An 11,055-nucleotide genomic window follows, 5' to 3' on the forward strand; every position below is an offset into this window, starting at 1 on the left:
CTTCTCTTTCTCCTCCCCCTCCTCCTGCTCCTCATGTCTGGTGGCAGATCCGTTTCTCAGATGTTCAACACGATGGACACATCTCAATACAAAGCACACATAAGCTCTGCTCTCACCCTCCTCCGCGAGGTATGGCATCTCCCCAGAATCTGTGCAGTCCTCTTCCCATGCCTTCTCCTCCCTCCCTTCCCCTCCCCTCCCTCCCTTCGCTTCATCTTGTCCTCTGATGCTGCTGCTGCTCCTTCTCTGCTTACTTCATTTCACCCTCCCTACCATCATCCTCACCCTGTGGCGTGCAGGTTGCAGCTAGATCCACCCCCAAGGAGCCAACCCAGGACGACGCCGATGTCGCCATGGTCGACGCCTCAGCCCTTGTGATGCTGTTTCATGAGGGAGGAGGAGGATGACGAGGACCAGCAGGAGGTTCAACTCTCTCCCGAGCAAAAGACCAAGCTGGAAGAGGTAACTCCTCCTCTCCCCCTCATCCTTCCTCGCTCTCCTCTCCTTCTTTCTCTCCCTCCGTCCAGTCCCTCCCTTCCTCCCCATCCCCTTCCTCCACTCCTTACCCTTTCCCTCCTTCTCCCCCATGTCTCCTCTCTTCATCCCTCCCTCTTCTCTCATCCTCTACCGCGTTCTTCTCACTCTCAGCGGTCTGAACGCTCCTTTCAGATCCACGCGCAGCTAACCAAGGATAGGAGTCACCTCATGGAAAGGATCATGGCCATCGGGAAGGGGTCAGCTGCCTCCCACCTCCTCCCCAGCTGACCACCCAGCTGACATGCTGGTCTCCAGGAGCCGCTGCAACGTGCCGGCCAAGGTTCAGTCGGTACTGACGGAGCTGACAGACGGTGAGTGCTGATCAGCACGTCATCATTTGCAGTTTCTCACCTCCTCCCAGTCATCCTCCAGATTGTCGACATCGTGCACGGCAACTGCATGCGCACGTCCAGCTAGCTTCCAGCTCGGGTTTTCGCGCTTCTCATCTTCCCTCATATTTTCTGTTTGCTACCGAAGGAAGAGTGAAGCCCTCGCTCTGCATCATCTCCTCCTCTCCTCTCCTTGTACCATCTCATCCGGGCCTGGCTCCCTCTCCTCCACCTGAGGCTCAGTCCGGAGTTCGATCTACTGGCATCCATCTCCTCCTCTCCACTCGTTTTCGAGTCGGGAGTCGAGCCCTCGTCCTTTTGGCCGGCCGGGCCATCATGGCACTCAGGGACGCCGGGTCAGACCAGGACGTCCGAGCTAGGCTGATGATCAGACCCGGAGCCTCACTCCATCCCGCCGGGTGGCGGCGGCGAGTCCGCCGGCTCGGAGTTCCGCAGGGCGGCGGGCCGCGGCTCACTGAGTCAGGCCCGGATGCACATTTGGCTGCCGGGGTGAATACTGTACTCAAGCTACTCCGGGTCTGACTCGGCGAGTCGCCCGAACTTGTGACTTCGAAAGCCAGAGTCAGTGCGGGATGAGTCCGACTCAAAATCCATCATGACAGTATTGAACTTGCCAGACCGTGCCGGACAGCGAGAACCAACCGTTGAACCGTTGAACCCTCATCCCGGAGTCCTGCCTACCGTGCTGTCCCCCAAACTTAACTGAAACCTTCACTTAACTGCGCGCAGGACCACGTCCCCCGGCGCGCCATAGTCACTACTGTTAGCATAAGGTGTAAAAGGCCTTATTTTTAGTTAACCCCTCAGCCAGGGAATGGATAACTAAGCGTACCATGTGTAGGTAAGAGATTCGTTAAGTGGGCCACTATGCTAATCGCAACTACATCCGGTCCTGAGTGTTGTTCCCAGCTGAGTCTGAGGACAAGGGGTTCCCGGGTGGGTGAGCAAATCCAGTTGTACGACTAACATGCAAGGGGAGCACGGTACATGGCTAGCGTCAGGCCTGCAGCTGGGCATCGGGTACGTGATGCTGGCAGAGCTGCTGATGATAGAACAAGTCTCTCAGCCGCCTCACAGCTCCTGCCTTGCTCGCCCCGGACGCTACTGCTCCTACCAGAACTTCAATCATGATGCCTGCGATGCTGGTTACTTCTGTGAAGGAGGAAATGCGAGGCCCGCGCCTTGCCCCGAAGGCTTCTTCTGTGCTGCAGGAGCTCATTCACCGACCAAGTGCCCCCTGGGTCACTACTGCGAGAAGCAGGCCAAGGCTCCGGTCAGATGCCCCCCAGGCTTCCATTGCCCAGATCCTCATGGAGGACACACGAAACCAATGCCCTGCCAGGAGGGCTTCTTCTGCGAGGGCTACACAAGCAAGCAGCAGGCTTGTCCAGCAGGGTTCTACTGCGAGAAGCAGGCCAAGGCCCCTGTAAGATGCCCCAAGGGCTTCTTCTGTGTTCGAGGAGCCTCCAAGCCTGAGCCTTGCCTGCTGCCACAACTTTGCATAGGCGGCGCCTCGACCCCCAATGGCATCATGAAGGGTAACACAGGCCCCTTTTTCCTATTTCTCCTCCTGCTACCCGCCCTTGTATACCTTTTCCTTTTCCTCCGACGTCAGCTCAGCACTATGACTACCACTTGCAGCATATGCTTCCACTCCAAGCCTGTCTGGCGGCGCGTCCCGTGCCGTCAGTCTCACCATGTCTGCGCCGAATGCCTAGAGGCGTTCGTGATGGCGAATGCAGGAGAGGCCGAGCAGCAGCTTCACAAGCGACAAATACCCGAGCACTGGATGAAATGCGTCGTGCCAGAGTGCCGGCAGCCCTACAGTGAAACCTTGGCGTACTTCCTGCTCACTTCACAGACTTACCGACGGCATCGGAGCATCAAACAGAAGATACTGGAGGGTCGTCGGGAGAAGCAGCGACAGGAAATGCTCCTCTTGCAGCAGAACATGGATGCGAATGACCTCGCTGCTATCCAGCTCATTCTGCGGGAGTACAGCATGGTGCTGCAATGCCCTAAATGCGGGACCGGGCCAGTTATCGTTCATGGTTGCTCAGATCTTCAGAGGCATCACAAAGAGGCCAGCGGTTCTGGTCGAATCAACAACTCGTGCCCCCACTGTGGCTTCTTTGCAAGCGACGTGAAGGAATGGCACACGTGGGTGCCTCCGCAGTCTCTCAACGCAACTCGTTGAGCTGCTGCGGTCATGTGATCCCGAGTCAGCATGCAAGACGCGGCGCAGCCTTGGCGCGGCCCTCGGAGCTGCCGGACTCGGTGAAAGCTCCTTCTCACGACGGTTCTCCAGACGTCTCGGAGGAGGAGTCATGGGTGCCACGGGACTTTGAGTGAAATGGTGGTCGGCACACCCGGAGTGACTGATATTAGAATCTGCCGCAAGTTGCACTGCCCCTACTTGGCTGTAGAACAACCAAAACACAATACAGTCTTGAAAATATCTTTTTGGACCTCACATGATCCGCCTAGAAAGCAGACTGTGACAACCGTTGAACCCCCAGGCTCACGGGAACTTGAACATACGGCGTCTGGCAGCCCAAAGAAGGAAAAGCAAAATGACAACTCCATGAGTTGGAACTTCATCGCAAAAGAAACTAAAAACGATCAGTGAGGGCCCGCCGGCCATTCGAGTCTTCCAACGGGAATCGGGCAATTTTCCATATGTAGGTGTAAAAAGAGAATAGTTCACCAGGGCGCACCCAGGTTCGAACTGGGGACCTATCGATCTGCAGTCGATTGCTCTACCACTGAGCTATACACCCACCAATACCCGTGTAGTGCTCCTACGGTTTATATTGCATTCTAAGGGTGGGGTGGTCTAAACGCATCATTGTCCGGTGGTGGTGGGTGAAATATGGGGTGGTGAGATGGGATATCATGGGTGGGGGAGGGGTGGTGGTGGGTGTGTTGGAAAGGTGGGATAGGGTTGTTGGGGTGGGGTGGCACGATTGAAATTTGAAAAAGCGCGATGCCGTTGAGCGGGAAGTGACGTGAAAACGAGAGGACAGGACAGGACAGGACAGGACAGGACAGGACACTACAGGACAGGTTAGGACAGGACAGGACAGGACAGGACAGGACACTACAGGACAGGACAGGACAGGAGTGGACAGGACAGGACAAGTGGCGAGAATTGCGGAGAGGAGCCGAGGGGTAGAAATGCGAGTGGAGAAATTAGGTGAATAAATATCCAAGACGAAGAATGGAGAGGAAAAAGGTAGATGGGAATCCCTCCTTACTATGATCAGAACGTACATGATTCAAATAAATCCACACAGCTCTGAAGAGAGAATGAAGAAATTGTAGCAGCTACAGCCAGAGTGCAGATATTCTTGCGGTCGACAGAGGTTGTAGCTGTTGTGTGGTTGAAAGTTCATCAAGAAGGTGCAAGAGCAGTAGAGAAATATTGACAAAGTTGGCCCATGCAACTCAAAGGAATTTCCTCTATTAATCCTGTGTATTCTCATCTTGGCAGCTGAATGATTGCACGTAGTGTAGCAGAAAGAAAAGTTCTGACCAAGTCTCTTTTCCTCGTAGATGGCGAGTATCGGCATGATGGACGCCGCTTTCTTTGTGGGAAAGAACGAGCTCTTGAACTGGTTGAACGAGCTCCTTGGCTTGAACTACTCCAAGGTCGAGCAGTGCGCCAATGGTGCAGCTTACTGCCAGATCATGGATGCGATCTACCCTGTGAGCTACCATCTTGCGCGCCTTGCTCCCGCTAATGGAGTGCAGGGTGAGGTCCCACTGAAGAAGGTGATCTTCGACGCGAAGCTCGAGCACGACTTTGTGAAGAACTACAAAGTCCTCCAGACTGTCTTCGACAAGAAGAACATCGCCAAGGTCTCCTCTCTTCTCCTTGCTCGCGCTCGTTGCCTGATGCCGGCGCAGCATATCGAGGTCAACAAGCTCATCAAGGCAAAGCCCCTGGACAACTTGGAGTTCCTGCAGTGGATCAAGCGATACTTCGACATGCACTACGGCGGACAAGAGTACAACCCCGTCGAGAGACGAGGAGGCCTCACGATGAAGGAGAACACTGGCGCTAACCCCCTCGCCTCCAAGCCCGCGACCAAGACGGTCTTTCTTCTCTCCCTCCTCTCCCTGCCCTCCTCTCGTCTACACTTCTCGTCCTCCTGCCATGCCTCTTCTCCACTCTCTGATCGCCTCCTGCAGGTCAAGAGTGCTCCCATGAGAGTCGTTCGCGATGCTCCCAGCTCGAGCCGGCCCACGTCAGCCAACCCCGCTTCCGCTGCTCCCAAGAAGACGGGTAAGTCCGTGGCCGTCGCATGTAAGCTGGTCATGACCACGCGCGAGCAGCCGACGGGGAGCAGGTCCAGCAGCTGAACGAGGAGCTGACGTCGCTGAAGCTCACAGTGGCGGAGCTTGAGAAGGAGAGAGACTTCTACTTCGGCAAGCTGCGTGACATCGAGATCACCTGCCAGGTAGGAGGAGGTAGTGGTGATGGAGGCTTGAAATCTGACGCGCGGATCAGACGAACGAGAAGGGCGAAGTGAAGGAACTGGTGGACGACATTCAGAAGATTCTCTACTCGACCTCTGAAGAAGAAGTTCAACCCGCAGCTTGATTTGCGCTTGCTTTATTTGACTTGCAACACTAACGAGCGACTGTTAATAACCCGTAACCCCCTCCTCCGACTTGAAATCAATAAAATCTTATTGCAGGAAACCAATCAAAAGAATAGCAGCTGATCTCGAGCTCATTGACGATCAAGACTTGCTGTCTTCGTACCCTGGCCTCTCCAGCGCAACCTGAGATGCGATGCGATCAGATGAGGGTGGTGAGGAGACGAGGAGGATGGGAGCTGTGGGCAGCAGTCACCGTCATGAGGTCGAAGGCAGCTGTGACGTGTTCTTGTTCCAGCATGGATTCCTTTATCGCGTACTCCTCGATCCTCTGCGACGAGACGAGTAAGAGAAGAGAGCAGTAGACTAGGAGGAGTGAAAGAGGAGGGAAGTAGGCTAGGAGCTGAAGGAGGATGGAAGTAGAGGAGGACGAGGAAAGGGAAGTAAACAAGGAGGAGGAGGAGGACCTTCATAGTTCGCGCGCAATACTCGCTCTTGTCGAATCGATACCGCGGGCTGAAGTGCGTCAGGATCAGTCTCTTGGCTCTGCTGGCCCGAGCAAATCTTCCAGCCATCTGAGGCGTCGAGTGACCATGTGCCATGGTGTCGCGTTCCACCTGCGGTGCAACAAGATGAGGAGGAGGCAGGGGGCAGGGGGACAGCAGAGAAGAGAGCAGGAAGCTGGAGGATAGGGAGACAGGATGGTAGGTGGGGAGCGCAGGAAGGGAGGGAGGGGGCAGGAGGGTAGGAAGGGGGCAGGAGGGTAGGGAGGGAGCAGTGAGGGCAAGGGGGCAGAACGGCAGGAGGGCAAGACGGGGGGGGAGGAGGGATGGGTCGGTTGGTCGGTTGGACCTCTGCCATTGACTTGTCATCAACTCCAGGGATCCAGGCGTTGGTTGCCTCGTGTACCAAGACATCCGCATCCTTGAATGAGACTTCGTGAGCGCAAGGAAGCAATGACAGGTGAGGCGTGCATACGTGGAGGGAGGAGGGAGGAGGGAGGAGGGAGGAGGGAGGAGGGAGGAGGGAGGAGGGAGGAGGGAGGAGGGAGGAGGGAGGACCTCAGCTAGTCGGAGCATCGCAGAGGCATCGCACGTGTCGCCCAGGATGACGACCTGAGAGGCTCGTCAGCAGTTTCCTCCTCCTTCAATCTACCCCACCTTGCGTCCCGGCTTTGAGGGGAGGAGGACGTCGTGACCGAAGATGACGTCACCGTTGGGCATTTCGAACCTGTCATCCATCCCGAGCTTCTTCATGTCCCTGTACACGGCCTTATAGTTCTTGCCATACTTCTTCTTCAGCCCCTCCTTGTTCTTCTCCACCATCTCCTCGACCTTGTCCACGAGCAGGCGGGGCTCCGCCCTCGGCTCTTGGACCATGTACCCCACACACGGCATCGTATGCTGCATCGCCGCCGCCTGCACAATCATCCCGTCCTCCTCCTTGCAAACGTTCCAGTGGCCCTGAGCTGTTGGGAAGATATCGTCCCCTTCGTCCACCTCCTTGTATCTCCTGTCGAACGGAGGCTCCAGCCCGTCGCAAGCGCTGGCCGGCTCTCTCATGTACCGTCCATGGAGGAAGGGGACGTCGTGGAGCTCGACCACCCTGTAGAAGGGGACAGCGCGGGAGCAGGTGAGCTGGAGGGTGGACCTGATGAGGGCGCGGAGCCCCGCGGGCCCGTAGAGGGTGAGAGGGTCGTCCCTGTCGCGGTTCTGCCCGATGAGGCACATGAGTCCAACGATGCCGAAGGAGTGGTCGCCATGGAGATGCGTGACGAAGATCTTGTCGATGGACGACGGACGGACCCAGCTCTTCTGCACTTGGATCTGTGTCCCCTCCCCGGCATCGAACACCCAGCTGGAGGACCCCGCCGACGTCTTCCTGTTGCTCATCCTGAGTACGATGGAGGAGACTCCTCGGGTGAGCGAGGGGAGGCAGGAGGCTGTCCCCAGGAAGGTCAGCTCCATGTCTGCTCCAGTGTCCCGCGTCTCGGCAGGACGGTTCTGGTCCTCCAGGTTGAACTCCTTGAAAGGTACCTTGGCATCGACGTAGAGGCTCGACTGGCCTTCGCTCTCTGTGTACAGATCGTCCAGCTCCCGCTCCTCCAACTCTGCAGCGCTAGGAGGAAGACGTCTCCTCTTCCCTGCCCCTCCTGCTGCCTCGTCCTGAGCACGAGGCTTCTCAGAAGAGGCCTCTGACCGCACCCGGCCATCCTCAATGGAGCTCGATCCCTGTGACAGCGTTCAGGAGCATCTTGAAGACAGTGCAAGGTGCTTACAGTCGATTCTCTCCTCGTGGCAGGAGCGGCGCGCTTGACAACTTCCACCTCCCTCTGCCTCTCTATCCTGCTCTCGTCCACCATCCTCCCCTGCCCAACATCTTGCTCCGGATTTTTCAAGACCTCTGGGCTCGTTGCTGTTTGCTGCGCAGGTTGTCGTTGGGGGATTTGAAAGGGCTCAGGTTGTATGCTCGGCTTTGACCAGAACTCTGGCTTCTCAAACGGCAAACCCCTCTCCTCCCTCAGCTCGATCAACCTGTGTACCATCTCTCCCTTCTTCATCTTCCCCGCGTTCTCCCCATACTGCGATATCAGCTCGCGAAGCTCCGCAACTTTGAGAGCCTTGAAACGAGCATACATCTGCTGCACTTTGATCGACCTGGAGTCTCCTGACATCGACATGCCGGTCACTGCGAGCTGCCGCCGAAGCGACATCCGGTTCATCCTCCAAGCTAGCCCATACGGCTGCCCTTGAAGGCTTTTCCTCGTGCTTCCTAGTGCGAATGTGTGCATGAAGCCTTGGAAAGCAGAGCATCCTTCTGCTAGCATCAGCAGGAGGAGGGGCAGGAGGAACCACTTGCTAACGTGCTCGAATCGTTTCAACAGGCAGCTGCCCTCTCTCACCATCCTCGTCCTCCACTAGTACGACTGGCCACGAGACGTCAACCCTCCCTGGTTGGGCATCTTAACCTGTAGAACGTTCCATTAGGAGGACAACTCTCTTCACCGCTGGCCGCCTTATCCTCTGACTGTCTCACGTGATCCGTTCGACTTGGAACTACCTGTGCTTGCTCCCTCAGCAGCCAAACTATGAGTTCGACACCCCATGCAATAGACATGCTTTTTCTCTTCTTTGCTCTCAGTCCCTGCTCCCTGCTCCCTGCTCCCTGCTCCCTGCTCCCTGCTCCCTGCTCCCTGCTCCCTGCTCCTCTGCTTTCTCTCGTTCACTTCACGTGCGGGCTTCCTTCAAATCTCCCTTGCTAGAGCCTCAGCGCTCTCCTGCCCTGTTGCACATCCACCAGGTTATCGCCATGCTCCACATGCCATGATGCTCTTCTTCTCTCCCGCCCTCCCTCTCCCCTCCTCCCCCCCCCCCCGCCAACCCTCCTCAGCCAAGCTTCCTCTTCCGTCCCGTGCCATTCAGGGGGCCGCACGCCCGCCTCAAGAATTATGTCCCTTACCACCCCATCTTTCGACTAGTCCACCCGTACATATCCCTACAAATATGTGTATTTTTACCGGTGTGTCAAGAACCCCCACCACCCCTTCACCCAGGGAATGCGGTCGCATCTCAGATGGCCGTTTTTCGGATTTCTCGCTGCAACGGCCACTGTGATCGCGGTTACAACCGCAACATAATAGTACGGCCTCGGACCGACAGGCCGGGATCGACTCCGAGTGCCGCACCGGGCCGGGATTCGACAACGTGACTCGAGAGTGAGGTCCAGGGGCCGGGGCCCCGGGTGCCAGACAGCGTCGGACTCAGCCTGGCCACAGTGACGGCCCGTACTAGGCTAGTACTGGCTATAACGGTTCGGTTTCATTCACTCCAGCTGGAAAGGAAGCGCGTCGTTGTACGGGATCTCCTCGTCTGCATCGTAGATGCCGACGTAGACCTGAGGAGCAGCAGCTGAGCTCGTGCTGGGGGTTGTGGCACTGGCAGGATACGGACCTTGAGGTCAGTGAGAGTCGCTGTTGCCTTCTCGGCCTTGGTAAAGATGGTGTTGGAGCCATCCTAGTAACGAGAAGAGGGAGGGAGGGAGGGAGGGAGGGAGGGAGGGAGGATAGGTTTCACTGAACCAGCACAGAGGACAGAGCAGTACCGGTCGTTTCTCGTAGTAAGGTCCCAGCTTGCACCGAGCTAAACGTTCCCGACCCGCCTCTCCCTCCGACCTGCTGACGTCAGCATTGAACTTCCCTCCTCCCCAGCTGCACCGGGGGGCCTCGAGCGGAACGTGGAAGCCATCAGCGCCGAAGCGAGGGCCTGCTCCAGTCACGGGGTGAGGGGAGGGAGGAGGACAGGACGACAGAGACCGCTCTCAGGATCGTCGATGCACGCCAAGCCGGCTCCTCCCACCTGCAGACAAGGAGGCTCAGCTCCAGCCCAGCAGATGGTCACTTCCACACCTTTCTCAGCTTGATGGCGGGCCTGGACGTGTCCCCGTCCGGCCTGATGGGTCAAGTTCAGTATGGTCAAGGGTGGCACGAGGGGGCATGGGGTCACCAGCAGAAGAGAAACGCTGCGATCGAGCCCCTGTACTCGCCGTACCCGACCCAGCCCTGCCTCCCATGCTCAGTGACTACATGCTTCGCACTGGCTCAGAGCGTCAGACCTTCGGGTTGTATCCTCCAACCACTGCGCCCTGCTCTGTCCGCGCCAGGACGACGCCCGGCCCGAGCTTGTCAACTGCGAGGTGGAAGGCACTTGGGGTCCAACCGTCTCGGTTCGCATCGAACACCTAGGGAACACAGCTCAGCAGCAGCTGGAGACGAGGCGGGGAGCATACGAGCTTGAGGTCCCTCTTCTCCAACGAGGTTCTTGCCAGCAGGGGACGAAACTGCTGCATGTCGGCGTCGTCGGCGGCAACAGGAGCCGCAAACTCAGTCAGGGTCGCGGGGTACAGCTGGGAAACGAAGGGAACGTGTGAGAAGAGAGGGGCAATGTCACGGCAGAGCAGAGGAAGCGGGCGATTGAAACCTCGGGGAACTTGGACTGGTCGAAACGTTTGAGGCCGACCTGCTGCTTGTCAGCCCCTCCTAATCCCGACTCGTCGACGGCTCGCCTGCTCGGGAGAGGCTCCGATCTTGCCGAAGAGGTTCGCAAAGAACTTCTCGAACCCCTCTGGTTCCGCCACACTCTGCCGGCAGGTTCAACGACCCAGGGGTTCGAGTGAGTGCTACCTGAGCAGTGCGCGACGAGTCCAGGTCGGCCGGCCTGTCCCAAGTCGTCTTCCCGCTGACTTTGTTCCAGTAGTACATCTTGCCCGTCCTCTCGTCCCTCGCTTCATTCCAGTCTGACATCACCAGTATCTCAGCCCGTCGTGGCCGCTTCCCCAGGGAAAACTTTGGGAGGCCTGCACCTCTCCCCTGCCCGACGAGCCGGCAGACATTGCTGGAGGGCGAGAGGCTGCATGCGGATCAACGAGAGGAGGAGGAGGAGGAGGAGGAGGAGAAGGAGGAGGAGGAGGAGGAGGAGGAGGAGGAGAAGGAGGAGGAGGAGAAGGAGGAGGAGGAGGAGGAGGAGGAGGAGGAGGAAGAGGTAACCTGCGCAGCCTTGACGGCTGCA

General features: G+C 57.6%; 4 protein-coding genes and 1 non-coding gene across 5 annotated transcripts; 2 read left to right on the forward strand and 3 right to left on the reverse strand.

The window, feature by feature from the left end:
- Positions 1-2,022: 2,022 nt before the first annotated feature.
- On the forward strand, positions 2,023-2,370 carry GUITHDRAFT_58171 (hypothetical protein; the record flags this gene model as incomplete). Its single annotated transcript, XM_005828250.1, has 2 exons — positions 2,023-2,160; positions 2,266-2,370. Coding segments are annotated over 2 exons (243 nt in total), but the record flags the coding sequence as incomplete, so codon positions are not given.
- Positions 2,371-3,595: 1,225 nt separating this feature from the next.
- On the reverse strand, positions 3,596-3,667 carry GUITHDRAFT_t70. The gene has a single exon. It is a non-coding gene; the product is annotated as a tRNA-Cys (tRNA).
- Positions 3,668-4,442: 775 nt separating this feature from the next.
- GUITHDRAFT_159896 (hypothetical protein) lies at positions 4,443-5,510 on the forward strand (the record flags this gene model as incomplete). The annotated part of the gene is made up of 6 exons (XM_005828251.1): positions 4,443-4,595; positions 4,641-4,748; positions 4,797-4,985; positions 5,082-5,175; positions 5,226-5,350; positions 5,401-5,510. The coding sequence occupies 6 exons, from the start codon at positions 4,443-4,445 to the stop codon at positions 5,491-5,493; spliced, it is 762 nt and encodes a 253-aa protein (XP_005828308.1). The 3' UTR covers positions 5,494-5,510.
- Positions 5,511-5,625: 115 nt separating this feature from the next.
- On the reverse strand, positions 5,626-7,458 carry GUITHDRAFT_74798 (hypothetical protein; the record flags this gene model as incomplete). Its single annotated transcript, XM_005828252.1, has 5 exons — positions 5,626-6,108; positions 6,368-6,415; positions 6,553-6,606; positions 6,652-6,927; positions 6,991-7,458. 5 exons carry the CDS (start codon positions 7,456-7,458, stop codon positions 5,626-5,628), a joined length of 1,329 nt encoding a protein of 442 aa, XP_005828309.1.
- A 1,837-nt stretch (positions 7,459-9,295) lies between these two features.
- Positions 9,296-10,607, reverse strand: GUITHDRAFT_164398 (hypothetical protein). Its single transcript, XM_005828253.1, has 11 exons — positions 10,553-10,607; positions 10,468-10,506; positions 10,277-10,393; positions 10,103-10,228; positions 9,994-10,049; positions 9,897-9,939; positions 9,804-9,846; positions 9,705-9,753; positions 9,593-9,662; positions 9,442-9,504; positions 9,296-9,385 (listed from the first exon to the last, which is right to left on the reverse strand). Exons 3-11 carry the CDS (start codon positions 10,334-10,336, stop codon positions 9,314-9,316), a joined length of 582 nt encoding a protein of 193 aa, XP_005828310.1. The 5' UTR covers positions 10,337-10,393; positions 10,468-10,506; positions 10,553-10,607; the 3' UTR covers positions 9,296-9,313.
- Between the last annotated feature and the right edge of the window lie 448 nt (positions 10,608-11,055).

The sequence above is a fragment of the Guillardia theta genome, assembly GCF_000315625.1.
Source record: "Guillardia theta CCMP2712 unplaced genomic scaffold GUITHscaffold_60, whole genome shotgun sequence".
NCBI classification, from domain to species: Eukaryota; class Cryptophyceae; order Pyrenomonadales; family Geminigeraceae; genus Guillardia; species Guillardia theta.